Genomic DNA, 18,948 nt, shown 5'->3' with positions numbered 1-18,948 from the left:
TAGAAGTTGAATATGCAAATCGCAGTTTAAATAATATTTCCCATATTAACGTAAATTATTTTCGCTTTCAATAACAATCGGAAATTGTTTTTTTTTAATCACAATACTATCGGACTGCGGAATCAAAGGTAATTTTAGGAATAACAATACCCTAGAAAGTTACTCACATAATTTTGTTATAATGTCCTGCCTATTACCATCGATTTTTTAATCTGACGGTCTATTGGCTACTGTGAAATTTCGGATTCAGCTTTAAGGAAACTTCAGGCAGATGCCGAATGTTCGAACAACAGTTATTCACGGTAGACTTACTGGTCCGCTTATTGAGTGGGAAACTGGGAATATAATTATTTGAACTGATTTTGAATTAATATCGAGATCACTAAAACATAGGTTAGGGCACGTCGTCGTTTATTATATCAAGTCACATTTTAATTATAACAGAACATTGTTAATTATATCTAGGTTAGTCTAATATTTCGCTCTGCCGAGTAATATCTTATGCAGGTCAAAATGATGCAAGTTCGTTCAGTACTCAATGAGTGTGGTGCCACGTGTAATTTTCTATTGTCTGATAAAGTAATTTTCTAGAATGTCTCAGAAAATTCAAGAAACTTTATCTGCAGCCACGTGTTATGTGTTTCTAAGCGCCATGACAAAAATTACCTCATAAACCGGTTTGTAATTAGGTCAAGGGAAATACCCTAAACAATGACTTTGAAATACATTAACATTGACAGCGCATGTTCGATATGACACGGTTACTAAATTTAGAAATGACGTTATGGTCTTGTGACTGAAATGACGCTAAAAGACACGCCTGTATCGTCTGATCCATTCAAGTCCTATATAAATAAAATGGCGGGAATATGTGTACTCCTGTTTGCCGCTATCAGCAGATTGTTTCATCAATGTTTGTTTATGTAAGGAATGAATCATGTTAGTCAATAAATAAAGCGACCACGTGGAGTTTACCTCATCGTGCTCGAAATGAATCACCTACTTTGAAGTGTTTGATACAATTTATAGTAAAGGCAATATATATAACATTCATTATTATACACTTAGGTATACACCGACATTTTCTTATATGATTAGTAGTAAAATTGCACAATCAATTCAAAATGAATGATTATTATTTAAAGGGGATTTTAAAATCCTAAAATAATATCAAGTTTACTGTATAAGTTGGTACGTGTGCTTCATTTTAGCCATCCATTTCACCTATACAATTAATAAAATCTTTGATCACATTTCGAATGTCGTCAAATTTCCACGTTTTCTGAACGTCGGACTTTTGAAAGCGCAACTGTTTGTAAATATAGGGACAAAATATAGTTTTCATAGCAATTGATTAATTATGTTGTATTTACATCTCAATCTGTTGCGTTGTGTCTACAATACATTCTGTGTACCACATAAAAATACATCTTAACCTTATTTTTACAGTCATTGCAGGCATAAATACAGTAGCCTTACCTTCAGTAGACTAATATAAATGGGTCACCTTTTTGTATACGCGTCCACTGACTCGAAGGACACTAGAAAATGACTCCCAACTATATCTATCTATATTGTAATCAAATACGACCGTCAATAATATAACAAACCATAACACTTTATGACTCACGAGTACATTGAATAGATACAAGGCCACATTTAACAGGATATTGAAATAATTATGTCATCTTTTAAATAGTCGAGATTGAATTACTTTTACAATGTTTATCGCGTATCACAAGTTCGAATTCATACGAAGTTTTGAAATATTTCTGATCTCATTTCATTTTTATAGTACATGTAGTGGCCAACCGAATTTCAGATAGCTTGATGGAACATAGTGCCTAAATGAAACAATAGAAATTGGTTTTTAAAAAACTTCAAGGAACAATATTTTTGCACATGATATTTTAGTTAAACTTTTAAATGACATGTTTTTTTTTTGAATTTAACAATAAATGTACATCTGTGTCTTCGATAATTACTGCCTGACTGGCACCGAAGTGACTGGTATCAACTTGTACATTTTAATATTACTTTACTCTTGTTATTAAAATATATAACACTGACCCATGCTTCTTTGCCTTATATTGAAAGGTTGCGGCTAAATATATGTTAAAGGTTAACACATTATTGAATTATTGACTGAATAATAAATAGAATATATTTGTATTCATTGATCATCCAACAATACAACTACCCACTATCACAATTTCTTGGTTGAGGAGCTTCAAATTATGATTATTTCTTGTGTATTAAACTACGTGATGTGATCAACAAAATGAAAACATATGATCAACAAAATGAAAACATGAAACCCTTGGTAAAATATTACGATATACAAATGAAATTTAAGTATGAAGTATGTCTTAGTACATGAATTTCATTACTACATGGAAAAATTGGTTTCTCCTTACTGTGAAGTGTAGGCACCTGTTAAGACTCCCCAGTGAGTGAGACGCTTGCTGGCTCGAAGATATTCCCTCATTGCACAATGCACGGCGTTGCCCGTTCATTGGCCCAGATTTCACACATCAGGTCCACGGTTATTTCTGGTTTTGGTAGTGATTTGATATCTAAACATTATCATTTGATACTTTGTTGTAAACAATAGTTTTACAAACCTTGATGTAAACCATAGTTTTGCCAGTCTTGATTTAAACAATAGTTTTGCAAGCCTTGATGTAAACAATAGTTTTGCAAGCCTTGATGTAAACAATAGTTTTGCAAGCCTTGATGTAAACAATAGTTTTGCAAGCCTTGATGTGAACGATATTTTTATGCCTTTATGCATACAATTGTTATGGGAACTTCAATAGTATAAGGAGTATGGGAACCTTGACATGAACAGTTTTGCTGATATTGACATTAACAATAGTTTAGATTTCCTTGGTGTTAACAATAGTTTAGATTTCCTTGGTGTTAACAATAGATTAGATTTTCTTGGTGTTCTTGGTGTTAACAATAGTTTAGATTTTCATTTTGTTAACAATAGTTTAGATTTCCTTGGTGTTAACAATAGTTTAGATTTCCTTGGTGTTAACAATAGTTTAGCTTCCCTTGGTGTTAACAATAGTTTAGCTTTCCTTGGTGTTAACAATAGTTTAGATTTCCTTGGTGTTAACAATAGTTTAGCTTTCCTTGGTGTTAACAATAGTTTAGATTTCCTTGGTGTTAACAATAGATTAGATTTTTTTGGTGTTCTTGGTGTTAACAATAGTTTAGATTTTCTTTTTGTTAACAATAGTTTAGATTTTCTTGTTGTTAACAATAGTTTAGATTTACTTTTTGTTAACAATAGTTTAGATTTTCTTGGTGTTGACAATAGTTTAGATTTTCTTGGTGTTAACAATAGTTTTTGCAATCTTAATGCAAACAATCGAATTATCTAAACCTTGCTGTGAATAATAATTCTGTTGATGTTAACAATAGTTTTTGTGAAAGTAGAGAATAGTTTATGTCAAAGTAGAGAATAGTTTTATGTCAAAGTAGAGAATAGTTTTATGTCTAAGTAGAGAATAGTTTTTGTCAAAGTAGAGAATAGTTTTATGTCTAAGTAGAGAATAGTTTTTGTCAAAGTAGAGAATAGTTTTATGTCAAAGTAGAGAATAGTTTATGTCTAAGTAGAGAATAGTTTTTGTCAAAGTAGAGAATAGTTTTATGTCAAAGTAGAGAATAGTTTTTGTCAAAGTAGAGAATAGTTTTTGTGAAAGTAGAGAATAGTTTATGTCAAAGTAGAGAATAGTTTTATGTCAAAGTAGAGAATCGTTTTTGTCAAAGTAGGGAATAATTTTATGTTAAAGTAGAGAATAGTTTTATGTCAAAGTAGGGAATAGTTTTATGTCAAAGTATAGAATATTTTTTGTCAAAGTGGGGAATAATTCTATGTCAAAGTAGAGAATAGTTTCATGTCAAAGTAGAGAATAGTTTTTGTCAAAGTGGGGAATAGTTCTATGTCAAAGTAGAGAATAGTTTCATGTCAAAGTAGAGAATAGTTTTTGTCAAGGTAGAGAATAGTTTTTGTCAAAGTAGAAATAGTTTTTTGTCAAAGTAGAGAATAGTTTTTGTCAATGTAAAGAATAGTTTTTGTCAATGTAGTGAATAGTTTCTATCAAAGAAATCAATAGTTTTTGTGAAAAACGAGAATGTTGTTGTCAATGTGATGAATAGTTTATGTCAATAAAGAGAATAATTGTTTGTTGATGGAATCTTGATGTTAATAAAATATTTGTAAACAAATTTGTAAGTATTTATAAGGGACGTTATCTAAAGTAATTATATCCTTCCTCACATAGAATTCAAATTTTACACATATCTATTACATGTAATATTTCGAAACGACTCACCATGACCTTACCTTGAAAAGTAAACGTGGTGTATATTTAATATCTTGGTATGAGTAATTAAGATAAAATATACACGTAACGGGAGATTATCATTTATTATCTCCACTATCAATATCAGATGAAATCACCGGCTCAGTGAATATCGTGTCATAAACTAGGACGGCGGGAAGCGGATAAAATTTACCTTTAATATCATCTACTGTATTCATAAACCCGTATTGTGCACCGTACTTCTCTATTTACATCGTTAGTTTGATTATTAAAGCAAAATTGATTGGAGTACATGGCACAAAACCAAAACTTTGAAAAAAACTTTAGAGTCTGAGTGATTAGATCTGACCACAGAACTGAGTCTTTAGATCTTACCACAGAACTGAGTCTTTAGATCTTACCACAGAACTGAGTCTTTAGATCTTACCACAGAACTGAGTCTTTAGATCTTACCACAGTACCGAGTCGCCAGATCATACCACAGTACCGAGTCTCAAGATCATACCACAGAACTGAGTACCGAGTCTCAAGATCATACCACAGAACTGAGTATTTAGATCTTACCACAGAACTGAGTTTTTAGATCTTACCACAGAACTGAGTTTTTAGATCATACCACAGAACTGAGTTTTTAGATCTTACCACAGAACTGAGTTTTTAGATCTTACCACAGAACTGAGTCTTTAGATCTTACCGCAGTACTGGGTCTTTAGATCTTACCACAGAAATGAGTCTTTATATTTCTTACCACAGAACCGAGTTTTTAGATCTTACAACAGAACTGAGTCTGTAGACCTTACAACAGAATTGAGTCTTTAGATCTTACCATATAACTAAGTCTTTAGATTTTGCCACATAACTGAGTCTTTAGATCTTATCACAGTACTTGGTCTTTAGATCTTTCCACATACCTGAGTCTTTAGATCTTATCACAGTTCTTGGTCTTTAGATCTTTCCACATAACTGAGTCTATAGATCTTATCACAGTAATTGGTCTTTAGATCTTTCCACATACCTGAGTCTTTAGATCTTATCACAGTACTTGGTCTTTAGATCTTTCCACATAACTGAGTCTTTAGATCTTTCCATATAACTAAGTCTTTAGATCTTACCACAGAACTGAGTCTTTAGATCTTATTACAGTACTTGGTCTTTAGATCTTTCCATATAACTGAGTCTTTAGATCTTTCCATATAACTAAGTCTTTAGATCTAACCACAGAACGGAGTCTTTAGATCTTACTAATGATCTGTGTCTTGAGGTGTGACTCAGTATATACTGATAAAATGACATCATTCTGGATTGAACTAATTTGATTTAAGGGGACATTTTGGTGGTAGAATGACAACAAAGATAACATTCATAATGTCTTACTACGTGACCCATATGATGGTTAAACTCTGGTTGGTAAACACCCTTCTTTCATCTGTGTAATTTAAGGGTTTGACTCAAGACCTGACTCACTAATTTCACATGTAGTTTATAGTCTAACAATCAACATTAGATAAAGGTAAACAGAAGGATTCAAAGGAGGTTATCTATAGTGATTTTTGTGTGTAAGGGACATTTAGAATTACTATTTGCACAATTCCTTTTTTCTGTACGACTGTTGTAAATTCTGATAGATTCAAAAAATGTCACCTGCTTATGAAATCACTATTGCACATACCTTTCAAGCATATTGGTTTTTGAGAAAGTGACGTCATATTGATCAGGATGTCTGGAATTGCAGAGAATTTTCTTTCAATAAGTCAATTAAGATACACTGTATAAAATATGTACATGATATACACCAAGCTTAAAAATGCCATCTGTGACAGAATCTTGCAATTTTTGATCCGTATTTCGACAAGACTGCTATTTTTCCCGTTATTTTTTACAGCCACAAGTCTTAGGATGTCTTTGCGTTGATAAAAATACAAGCATGAGCACACATTGCATCTTCAAAAAAAATTTTTTACAGAGGACAATTTCCAGCCAAAATTTTCTCCAAGGGAAATGTGTTTCTTTTCAAAGTAAACTTACAAAAGATTATATTTTTATCAACGTAAAGACATCCTAAGACTATCAGTACTATTTTGTGGCTGATATTCAAATTCTCTTGAAAAATATCGAAAAAATTCAAAAAACTTTTCAACTTGCATGGACAATAGATATTACATTGTCATTCAGTTAGATACAGATTTATCAAAATTGCATAGAAATGGTAAATGCCATGAAAATCTAATGAGGATGTCGAAAGCACGTTACGTGATCTAGCTTGAAATTTCTATTATGAAATACACCATGCCCCTTTTCTTTTGTAATAACTTTTTCTACGATGAGTATTTTTTAATGCATGACCATTTCAAATTTCAAATCGGCGATAGCAAATATTATCTTTAAACATTGTCTCATAGATAGTAAAATAGTTTACGAGTTTCGCAATATGCATTATCAAAATTGAGTCATGGGCCATGGGTGCACATAAAAGCTAAACATGATCCATATCCATTGATAACATTTCAAATATTATTTTTCTACTATAGAGCATTCATATTGACCCATTTAGTATGACGTCTAATCAATTCATCACGTGACTTTGTCATATTTCTATTTATAGAATTGTGAATCCCCTTTTATAAAGAGTCTCGTGATATATTGTTTATTCACAAACAGTAAACGCTCCGACGAGAAACTATCTAAAAATCATCAAAAATAAGAAAAGGACAGCTCTATAAATGTACAGTTTGATCAGTTGTAATGTTGTATATTCATTGATGCAAAAATTGTGGACTGTTAGCTAGCTGGTGAGTAAATATGAGCGTTTTTCATGAACGGGTGGACCATATTTCACCGGCTGTTAAATCTAACTGTTATCAGTTATTGCGAAATCTTCATTGACTATAGTGTAATACCGTGTTCTACATATTTCACGTACGTTTGTTTTTTGCATATTAAAAGCCCCATATTTTCAAATGCATATGAATTTGTTCGTGACTATGGCATTTTTCATCATGGTTTTACTTTTTCTATTCTATTTACTCTTTCCCATTCTATTACCTTTACTATTCTATTACCTGTATTTGTTAAACCATGCCCGGGGTATTACAAACAATGACGATGCGGTTTCTCTTATTTCCATTAAAACATGATTTGGTAGTAAGACAGCGTCTATAACGACCCCATCGCATCGTGTTTTCAAAGCCAATACATAAAAATAAGATCGATATATTCAATATTTTGTATTGTTTATATGGTAGTGAAGGAATTTAACACGATTGTTTCTAGGCTAGATAACTTATCAGATTATATATACTTAATAAGCTTAAGGGTGATATTGTCTTATTGACCGGACGAATTGGTCTGGTGCGGTTCAATTTGATGCTCTTAAAGTACATTAAATACCTACTTTACTTCGAGCAGTCGATATAGTTTTGAGCATCGAGTCACACAAATTATGTCACTTTACTGACAACACCTGATGCCATTCTGCGACTTTGTCAACTCAGCATTCCTTACAGAGTGACCACATGGCGAATAATAATATTTAAAAGAATTAAGATGCATGAAGAATTTTGAATTGGAAATCGGAAAGGGTCAGAGATTTTTTTAAAGAAAATTTTCAAGGGTATACCTCACCCAGAAGCATGTGATCCTTAATAACATTTACATAATAATATACAGACCACTGCAATAAGACTCGTGACTTGTGGTGAACCAATCTTCTTTCATTAACCAAAGAATGTAGGATTGGCTATGTATTTTATTGAATAGAGTGTTTACTATAATGTCATAATTCATGGTTTATATTACCCAACATTTGTCAGTTATAATACCATTTAAAATGCCAACTTGTCGTATTTGTCTGATCATATTATAGCTCTTTCCGGTGATGTTGAAGGTACATGTTTACTATTTTTTTTTCCAATCTGCTTGGCTCGTTACCGATTTCAAAGAGTGCATAAGATCTAAATTACTGTATCCGGTGTCCAACACAGGTTTATGGGAAATGTATATAGCAAATCGTATCTGCATCGTGTACAGACCAGTACGTGGTGTAGTCGATGTTTCTATTTTCTGTTGTATCGATAATCTCACACCGTTCACTTCCTAGCTTATTAGGTATTAAATTTTTTGAACTCTCATCTACGTAATAGTTAAAAATGTCGTTCAGCAACAACAAATATTAGTATATATATGATTTCAATTTACGTAGATTTCTAAATTAATTTTGATTGATATGAGTGTATTTCTGTTTCAATCCTATATTTTAATCGTTTCCGCGTTGCAGCGTATCCGCTTTCAAAATAATTATGAATACGACATTTCGTATGTATGTATGAATGAATGAATGAATGGGTGAATGAATGAATGAATGAATGAATGAATGAATGAATGAATGAATGTGATAATCTTATTGATCTTTGAAACTTATACCTACACGATTCCGTGTTGTCACCGAAAGTGCTGAATCATACTTTCTGGTTACCATGGAAATGATAATAAATACTGGCACCAATAATTGACCAGTGGTGTATTAGTCACCCAGATCAAGGTCCAGTCATCAACTTTGTACTCTTCCATTTCAGTTGGTTTATTTTCTGGTAGGATTTCTAAAACATCAGTCATAAAACAGAACTACCTACTTGCAAAATAGTTTCAAAAATTCACAAACAACAGGTTTATTCAGACAGTTTTAAAGTCTGGTTTGATCTGCAAGTTTGACTGCTCATAGGACAACAAAATGTAACTAAATTATATCTTGTTTTTTTTTCTCTTTTCAGCAATAATGAAGGATTCTGCTGCCATATTACTCCTGAACAGTATGATGTCCGTAAACGATAACGACTACGTTTATCAACAAACAGACGAGGTTCCTACCACATCTCAGGACGGTGTAGACTTCTTGGCTTTTAATGATGACAATAATGTGTTTTATTCTGAAAACTCTAGTCCCATGTGGACAGACTCTATCATAGAACTTAGTTCCTCTAACACCAGCTCGACCATGGACTCTCATATGGTAGATCTACTTCCTGCTGAAGACAAGCAGACTGAGGACCCAATCTTAGATCTTGTGAAGGGAGAACTGAAACATCGTATCCGATCCAGACGACATGCCTCTGGTCAAGACGATATTGTGGTCAATTTCACTCCACAGGAGAAAATACATGATGTAAGTTTTTCAGATCACCAATTCTTTCTTTCTTAAACTGAAATATGACCCCCTTCCGATTATCGTTAGAGTTTCGTGTGAATGAGGTCTGCTAATCAGAACAGGTAAAGTCAAGACGCTGATATTAAGTCTTGATGTGTCAATGATTTAGCAAAATGCAATATTGTTCAAGTTGGACAGTTTCAATGTCTTGTCTCCATGGTTCAAGATATTTAGATCACAGTTGATCGCTTGTTTTGTCATTTCTACTCAGTACCACTCTGTTCTGTGTTCAAATGCGTTGAGGCAACTTTTATTAATAATAAACAGATTTATATACGTTAATCTAATAATTTATAATCTGAGAAGTGAGGTTTGGTTGGTGGAACGATCTAGAGTGATGTGTGATATGAGTGTATGTTTCTTTGTAGCTTATGTAACACCTCCAGTCCAAGATTGAATGTTGATTTGGTCTCTGTAGAGTTTTGGGTGAGTTTTGAGTGTTTGTATGATTCATTTAAGATTCACGTCCCATGGTTTTCGCGAATTGTACGTCTATTTTGTATTTTTACAGCCAAATTCCCAAGAAGATGAAACTAAACAGCAGTTACGGAGAGAAAAAAATCGACTAGCTGCTCAGAAATGTCGAGGGAAGAAAAGAGAAAGGGCAGAACATCTTGAGGGGGTAAGCTTAATAATTTATGTTTATATATGAAAATAGAGATTATATAATAAGTTAAGAGTTTTGCCAAATATACGGCAACGGAGGATCAATGGTTTCCGTTTACTGAAACCTCCCTTGCTATGGAGTTGAATATCTTTGAATTGCGCTTAAAATGTATGGTCATAATTCAGGTCATAATACACTTTGTATCCCGACCACATCGTCCATTAGCGTTTCTCTAGTCTCCCGGCTTGAGTATTTACAGCTTGTATAGCTATTTTGATTTCCTAATCAATATGCATTACTTTCACTTTCAGATTGTCCAGAAACTAGAGACTAAACAATCGAGAATCTCAGAGGAAATTGATAAACTCAGAACAGAAAAAGAGCATTTAGAAGATTTGATAAGCATTCATGGCAGCGTTTGTCCTAAAATGAGACGCACAACAAATGACAATCTGTGATAACCCTCTATCATCCAGTCGAACATGAACCACAAAGACATGCGTTTTTAATTCTGTATGATAGAGCACAAACTGTGATATTTTTGCTACTTTATATTTTAAATGGCCAGTCTCAACATGAGTTTGAAAACGGACAAACTATATTTTATGTTCCTCATACAAGTGTCATCGCAGCTGTGCCAAGATGTTACTTCAAGGTATTAAGTCCCGTGATAGGTGAAAAAAAATGGCGAACAATCAATTAATTGGGCATTACTTAAGACATATGTTTGCTCAATGTTGACTTGATTTGGGTGTTATAATGATATGTGGCCTCAAGATTTAGATCTGTGAAATTGACTGAGATGTATGTAATGAGGCGAACAAACACATCAGGCTGTTAGCCTATAGACCTGTATCAGGACTACACCACTGCCATGACATAAACATTTCTGAATGTAGACAGTGTATCAGGTCAGTTGCTCGTGAGCAATTTTGTGATCCTTGTTTATGAGATGGAAAAGCTTTTGAAGATCTGCTCAATCATGTGTAAATAAAGTGTTTTTTTAATAATGTTATAAAAGAAAACAGCTTGCAATAGTCTTGTCAGGAAAGCTGTTTTCAGACATTGTTACCATTATAACAATATTTTTCAAATAGACTGCTCTTGTTAGTGCAGCATTTAGATTTAGTGAGGGAGATTTGATACCTACCCCTTCCGCTAAATCTAACCTCCGAGAAATGAGGAGTTTTATAGAACGAGATGTATATATCTATATTTACTTGGTACTTACGATGGTACACTTATATTCAACCTATGTCTTCATCTACCATTTGTAAGTTTTATATTAATCCTGCCATTCTTAGGATATCGACTCGTCGTTCATAAAATATTAAATAGCTTTAGGTCGATTCCTTTGTTTCATACCTCCAGACGTAATATAGTGTTCAATGTTGTGTGCATGTAAATAACAAAATGCTGGTAGCATAGTCATTAGATGTCAGCATGCCCATGTTGGCCCTTAAGTCAGGTGGCCAACAGGCATTCCCCGATGCCATAGATACAATAGCAATTAGGAAAACAATTTATTTCATTTTCCATTTCGCTAACTTACATTTAACAAATTGTTATTTCTTAGTTCTTAAAGTGCATTAAGGGAGCTCAAACCATATAGTAATCACCAGTTTAATAATTAATGACAAAACTCAGATTGATTCTGTTGTTCCGTATATTATAAATGAACGTATAACTTAAGATTTAAATCGTAAAATTAAAGCTTTCTGATGTTATTTCTTATATGCATTCTAGTGTTTTGTTAAGATGAAGCATGCGTTGTTTGTGTTGTTTCTTGCGTTATTGTACAAAGCGTAACAGTCAAATTTGTCTCCGTGTCAGTGTTCAATGTTTTAAGTTATTGTTTAAGCTTCTGCTTTTCAAATGGAAATATGCTCTGATTTACTTGTTATATTTTGAATTAGATCATTATAATGGTCTAAATTTAGAAAACTGATCGGAATGGTGAAATATTTGAGAAAATCGGACTATATAAAAATTACAAGAAATAAATTTCTCATCTAGGGATTGCACGCTCATTGATATTGGTAAAACCAATGATTAATTTAATTATATCATGTAAAACAAACAAAAATTGAAAGATGTGTGTGAGAAGAATTCTTGTTATTTTGAAGCTTGCGCACACTCCCCCTTGCATTATGTTTGCATGTCAATTTTTTTTGTTGTTATTGCGTTGTACATTTTTGTTACTCAGCTCAGTGCAAAAGCTCGGACTTTGTCTTGATAATGTAGATATTGTGTTGTTAATATTGATATTGTGTTGTATAACGATATACATATTGTATATTACATTATGATGTGTATTAAAGAATAGTTGTTACGTTTAATCATATAAAATTTATTAAAATAAAAATCTTAATGACCTTTAATATGTGTTGGATTATTTGGGTATCGAATTCGAGTGTCTTTTAATTATGCTGTGAAGCTATTTGTAAAACGTTTTTTTTACTAACACGAGTTGAAACGTTGATAGGATTACATGTTCGACTAGAGATCAACAAATTGACTACGATTGAAACTGTCGAAATTGTTCTAAAGAAGGTTTTATGTTGAAAAGAACCAATATATTTCGAAGTGATACAACCCAGTGTCCATAGTAAATTTTCTGGCTGGCCAGTCCGTCGTGTGTAGTTCCTTGAAGGCAGAATACTAATAATATACTACTAAAAATAAGCACTCACATTATAACTAAGGGCTACAAAGTGGAAGAATTGTGTAGATCTTGCGTGGGGAGTTGAGTTAAGCTTAGATATATCAAAATTGACGGATGTTATCGTTGAATTTATATTTTCCGACTTCCAGTTCGGAACCATTTTAAACTTACGTAAACTTTTTAAAAGTTAAAGTAACGGCTGGATTTTTTTAATAAAAAATTTCGACCTTCAAAAAAAGCGGAATTCAGGATATCCTATATGATTAATGGACTGATAGAACAACTCCGATATTTGTTAGCGCTTCTCAACTTCCGGTTAAACATCAATCAAAATAAACAAATTTTCAAAACGTACATCATGGCACACCAGGATCTGTAAAATAAGAAGCCATGGCTATGGAATAATAGGTCTAAAGTCACTAATTTTGTCGAAAATGTTGAATGAAAATGCCTAACCGACCTCGAGCGGTACTGGATTTATGAATACAGCCGAATTTTTAACCGACACTTAAAGCCTTGTTTTCTCTGCGCTTTTATTTTTCCCTCTCCTTTTTGTTCTTCCCGGTATAATCATTGCTTCATATTGCAAGAAATGTACAAATGAGCGCATTGGATATACTCCTACAAGACTTTAAAAAGTAGTTAAGGGGAGGTAACTCATTTTACTGTCATCCTTGACGCATCTGCACTGCGCACAACAATATTATCAACTTCCGGTTATATTAATTGCACGATATCAGAAAAAAAAGACATTTTGTCGTGCAAAACGGGAATGATCGATTCTGATTTTTCGATGACCGACAAAGATAAAATTCTGCAGGTAAATATAATCAATGAATTGCGAAATATCCGGAAAATTTGGCCGGTAGATGCCGCTAATGATGAGTTATTCACCGGCAACCCTTTCCTCTTCTTTCTCGTCTCAATCAATCAAAACAACTCACCAAATTTTTTTTTTGGCTGAACTGTCATCGCTTCCCGATTGACAACTTTGAGAACAGAGTCACAAAAGATCACAATGAAAGACCTGGTCAACACGAATTTGATTCTGACTGATATCATGAATGGCAATGAACCTACTTCTGACTCGGTTTGTAACTGTGTTCATTCATTCAGACTTTGTCTTGAAGAAAAATGATGGGGGTGGGGAAATGCTGTAACCTTTTAGGTTGTACTGTAAATTACAATATGTCAATGAATTGAAAACAGTTCTGAGATTCCATGTCATTGTTGATCCATTTCAAGGTTTTCATTTTATGATGAAATGATATTTTTACTTTTTTTTTGTATTTCAGAATGCTATGACAGACATAATGTATGAACTTATAGATGAAGTCTCACTTGGTTTGTGTTTTGAAATTCATCGTGCCAGTAAAATTGGAACTTTGTTTCTGGCTGATACAGACCCTAAGTAAGTTGACTATTATAGTTTGAGCCTTTGTAGGCCTTTGTCTGGTTAAGCAAGTATACTCTGTTTTAATAGCACTAAGTAAAGCATAAAGTATGATGACAGTTAATCATAAAGGACGCAAATTTCTGTTGCTTGAAACAATTATGGAAAATATTTCATGTTCTCTTTTTTTTTTTGTGTCTTTTCAGATCTTCCAAAGAGTTAGGTAAGTAAATTTTATTTTTCTGATGAAAGACATTTGATCAGTGATAAATAATATTAATAATTATAGAGAGTTCTAATAAGAAGTTAATGTTCATAAAATATTTAACAATTATTAGTTTTGGTGAACCATATTTATACATGTAGTTAAGTTTTTAATTTGTTTATGATTTTTCAGAAATAGTAGATAAACCAGGGTATGATGTTTTTGGTCAGCCACCACAGAAAAAACAGCTGGAATGTATCTGTCCTAACTGTCAGAGAAATTTAGCAGCTGCCAGATTCGCTCCCCATCTAGAGAAATGTATGGGAATGGGTAGAAACAGTTCTAGAATAGCTAGTAGAAGGTGATTTATTGCTTTAACTTTTTTGGGTCATAGAAAGTCAAGTTGACACTTGATTGAATAGCATGAAAGTCTCAAAGTTTGGAAAAACTGTTATTCAAACTTTTAGAACCTTATTGCAGGCAGAGTTATCACAACTGAATTGGGTCACTGGAACCTAATAGTTAAACCATATATAAATACTTCTCAATGTTACAAATTTCATTGATCTATGAAAACTGAATTTACATCAATATAATTCCACCGTTAAAATAGTGCTTAATACATTAATTCTAGAGCGATTAGAAATATGAAAACAGACTAGAATAATGATTCATGCTATGCGATCTTCAGACAACTGACCTTTTTCAGCCTGCATCCTTAAACTGAAGGTTTATATTAATTCATTATTTGTATCAGTTCTTTATTATGATTTGTGAATGTCTAAATATGTGATATTATAGGATAGCTAATAACAGTACGTTAAAGAGAGATAGTGATGACAGTGGACCAGATCATGATGATAATGATAATGATTGGACTTTACATACAGATAATAAAAAATGTAAGTTTGAAATAAATAACAGTGGCTGTATATCCTTGGTGAATTTCTTAATACTGGTCTTAAAGGAATGAAATGGTGAAATTTGAATTCTGACTATTTTTGAAAATGTTATAACTAAATAAAGTTCATAAAACAAGGATTACTCCCTTTATTGGTAGAACTTGAACCTTGTTTTGTATGATATTCTCTGATTTCAGTAAAGAAGTTGAAAAAAGAAAAAAGTGTGAACTCTCCAAGAAGAAACAAATTTGGTAAATTTACAAAAAATGGTAAGTAAAGTTTGTGTCATACTAGATGTAAAGGATGTAGGGGAGATCTAATAATAAAATAATGATCAGTCCTTGCCTTGTATGGATTGTCTACTGTATAAATAAAATATGTAATTTCTTACAGGTGATATATATGATAGAGACACGGGTACACCTGAACCTAAATTTGACTATGAAGACATGACACTAGGTAAGTCGTCTTTACAAGTGTAACATTTTGGGTTCACAAGGATCCTATTTATCAGTTGGTCATTACTGTGCAACAGTTGTCTTGAGTTCATCAAGCAACTTGTTATAGTTACACAATCCTTATCAAGACAGCTCCTTTTGGAAAGGAATTGATATTCTAATATAGGGTATGAGCTACCATCACGTTACTGTCAGTCTAATAACATCTAATTTGTTTATTTCAGAGGATAGAAAATCTCTATTATTAAGTGTAAGTGTGTTTTATTTTCCACTTGAGTGTAACATATTTCATTTCATCCTGAAAATTTATTATTTGAGGATTTTTAACGTCAGTATGTGTTTTTCTGTAGATTTACTTAGCCAGACATATTGATAAGATTAACACTTTTCAAGAGCAAGACCCTGTGTGCTACAGTCTGTGTACAAAAAACAGCAGGCTAATGCCACTGTCCTGGCAAAATTTCCTTCATTGTACCCTGCATGAGGATGGTGTTGCCCATCTTCATTAGCCCACTTGGTGCAGAAAGGTAGGACGTAAAACTCCATTCATTTCATTTTATTTTGTGATTTTTCCTCTAGACCTGTGGTGTGATATCAGAACATACCAAGAAAATGTGTACCAGATCTATGAGATGTCCTCAACATAATGATGATCAGAGACTACAAGTTAGAAAAACACTGCTTAGATCTGTGTAAGTTTTAGTTTATAGTTTCTTAATAAGATAAGAGCAACTAGAAGGGCAATTTTGAATATTATTGGCTAATAATCAATGACTTATACTCAGACACATGAACCTAATTTATCAATAGCTTATATTTGCTGATATCTGCTTGACTTGTTTTGCTATTCTATAAGATTATTGAGATTACAGCCAAACATAAGAAAGGTGGTTAAAAAAATATTTTTCTCCAGAAAACTTCAATCTTTTATCCTACTATTTTTTTTAATGAAACTTTTATGGATCATTACAACTTTTAGTATCAGTAGAAAATGTAAACAATTGATCAATACATGAATCTACAATTGATCAATACATGAATCTACAATTGATCAATACATGAATCTACAATTGATCAATACATGAATCTACAAATAATCCAATGAATGCATTGTTATATTTGTTATTATAGGAATGCGTTAGATGAAGATATACATGTAGATATTGATAGTTTTGATGATAGTGAGAATCAATCATTACGAGAAACACTACAATGGGAAGCCTCATCTAACTCTTCCCCTGCTGATAGTACCTCTACTAATAATAGTACGTAGCACCATATCTTTTTTTATTTAATTGATACTGTTAACTTCATTTTTGTGGGTACAAAATTTGATACATTTGTCCTAAATGGGGAATAATATCAAGAATTGTGTTAAAACATGTGTCTTCATTTGGTACATTGTAAATGATTCTTGGATTTTCAAATTATATCAATAGAGAAAGTAATGGTTTTATGAACCTCAATTTGCTTCTAACTTTTTAAGAATAGTAGATTTTCAAAATGTCTTCACCTTTACATCCTGAAGAAATATAGATATTTCAATATATACAAGTAACAGTAAATTGGTGCATACTCTCTCTTTTAGTGGTATAGTTGTAATTCCACTAGTGCAATCAGAAGCAGAAATGTATGAAATATAAATCTTTCATCCTATTTTCAGGTACAAGCTCCAGGAAACGACCACTAAAGAGTTCTAAATCAAATGGTAGCAGTAAAAAGAAGAAAAAAAGTTCCAGCAATAGCAGTAAAAGTTTATATGAATTTTCCTGATAGCAGAACCCATTATTTTCCTAAAAATATGTCTTTCTTGAAATTTGCTTCTATATGGGTTGCTTGCTGTACAATGATCTGATTTGCTAAGTAACCTTTTGGGAATACACAACTTATGTGAGAAGCAAAGTCAACTGAGCTCAATGTCAGTTAACCCTTTGTGATCCATTGTCAAATTTCCACAATGTTATGATGATAAGATATGAATTCAAAACATAAGTAAACTGATCTCTTGTCAGACAGACTAAGTGTATTTTGCTGACCGAGGCTTACATGATTATTTTTGCAAATATCGACAAAAATCAACTGCTGAATTGTGAAAGAGTTGCTGTTTTTTATTTAGCTTTTACTAATGCCATAAAATGTAGTGAGTGAAAGACAATAGTTGAAGGGATAGTATGTAGGAGGTTATGGATATTAGTAAAAAGTGTACGAAAAAATGCTGTATAAATGAATTAGTTGTTGGAAAATTTATGTTCCTATTATGAAAAAAAGATAAAAAGGCCAATACCTTCCTATCTCGGCCCAAAAAATACAAAATAGATTGACTTGCTATTAAAAAACGATAATCTTATAAATGAAAATAAGCTAAAAAGATAACTAACAATAAATGAAATTAATAAAGATAATATTGGGTAGGTTGAAGTGAGAAAGAGAAATTATACTCTAACATAATTATAAGATGCATACTTACATTTGCAAAAATAAGTGAAAACATTTGTAGGGTTATCCAGGTACATGATATACTTGTACAATGGATCTTACTGGAATACAGTCAATGAAATGTTATTATTCACCAATGATATTGGGTATGTTGTTATGTTACTGTAAATACAATGTAAGTAAAGTTATTGTTAGTTTAAATCATAAAGTGCTGAAATTGTACCAAAAATATCTCCCATGATATTATGGGATTTTGTGTGTGGTTGTGAGAGTAACATTGGTATGAGCTTGTATGTTTACTATAGTATGAGTTGGTATGTTTACTTTGAGCCGGGATGATAACTATATGTTAGAATGAGTCGATTAGTTGTGTTTACTGTGAGCTGGCGGGTTAACTGTGAGTTGGAATGGGTCAAGTTGGTATGTTTTCTTGAGCTGGTATGTTTACTGTGAACTGGTATGTTCTCTGAACTGATATGTTAAGTATGAGTTGGTATGTTTCCTGTGTGTTAACTGTGAGCTGGAATGGGTCAAGTTATTATGTTTTCTTGAGCTGGTATGCTTACTGTGAGCTGGTAGGTTTCTTATGAGTGGGTATGTTGTTTTGTTTAGCTGGTATGTTTACTGTGAACTGGTATGTTCTCTGAACTGATATGTTAAGTATGAGTTGGTATGTTTCCTGTGAGCTTGTGTGTTAACTGTGAGTTGGAATGGGTCAAGTTGGTATGTTTTCTTGAGCTGGTAT

The 18,948-nt window shown here is 32.6% G+C and overlaps 1 protein-coding gene across 1 annotated transcript; it reads left to right on the top strand.

Moving 5' to 3' along the window:
• Window positions 1-14,122: 14,122 nt before the first annotated feature.
• Window positions 14,123-14,772, top strand: LOTGIDRAFT_115671 (hypothetical protein; the record flags this gene model as incomplete). The annotated part of the gene is made up of 3 exons (XM_009054672.1): window positions 14,123-14,220; window positions 14,409-14,425; window positions 14,600-14,772. The coding sequence occupies 3 exons, from the start codon at window positions 14,123-14,125 to the stop codon at window positions 14,770-14,772; spliced, it is 288 nt and encodes a 95-aa protein (XP_009052920.1).
• Window positions 14,773-18,948: the final 4,176 nt, after the last annotated feature.

This window comes from Lottia gigantea (assembly GCF_000327385.1).
Source record: "Lottia gigantea unplaced genomic scaffold LOTGIsca_22, whole genome shotgun sequence".
NCBI classification, from domain to species: Eukaryota; Metazoa; Mollusca; class Gastropoda; family Lottiidae; genus Lottia; species Lottia gigantea.
Note: the sequence above shows the minus strand (reverse complement) of the source record. Positions and strands in the feature narration are given on the sequence as shown.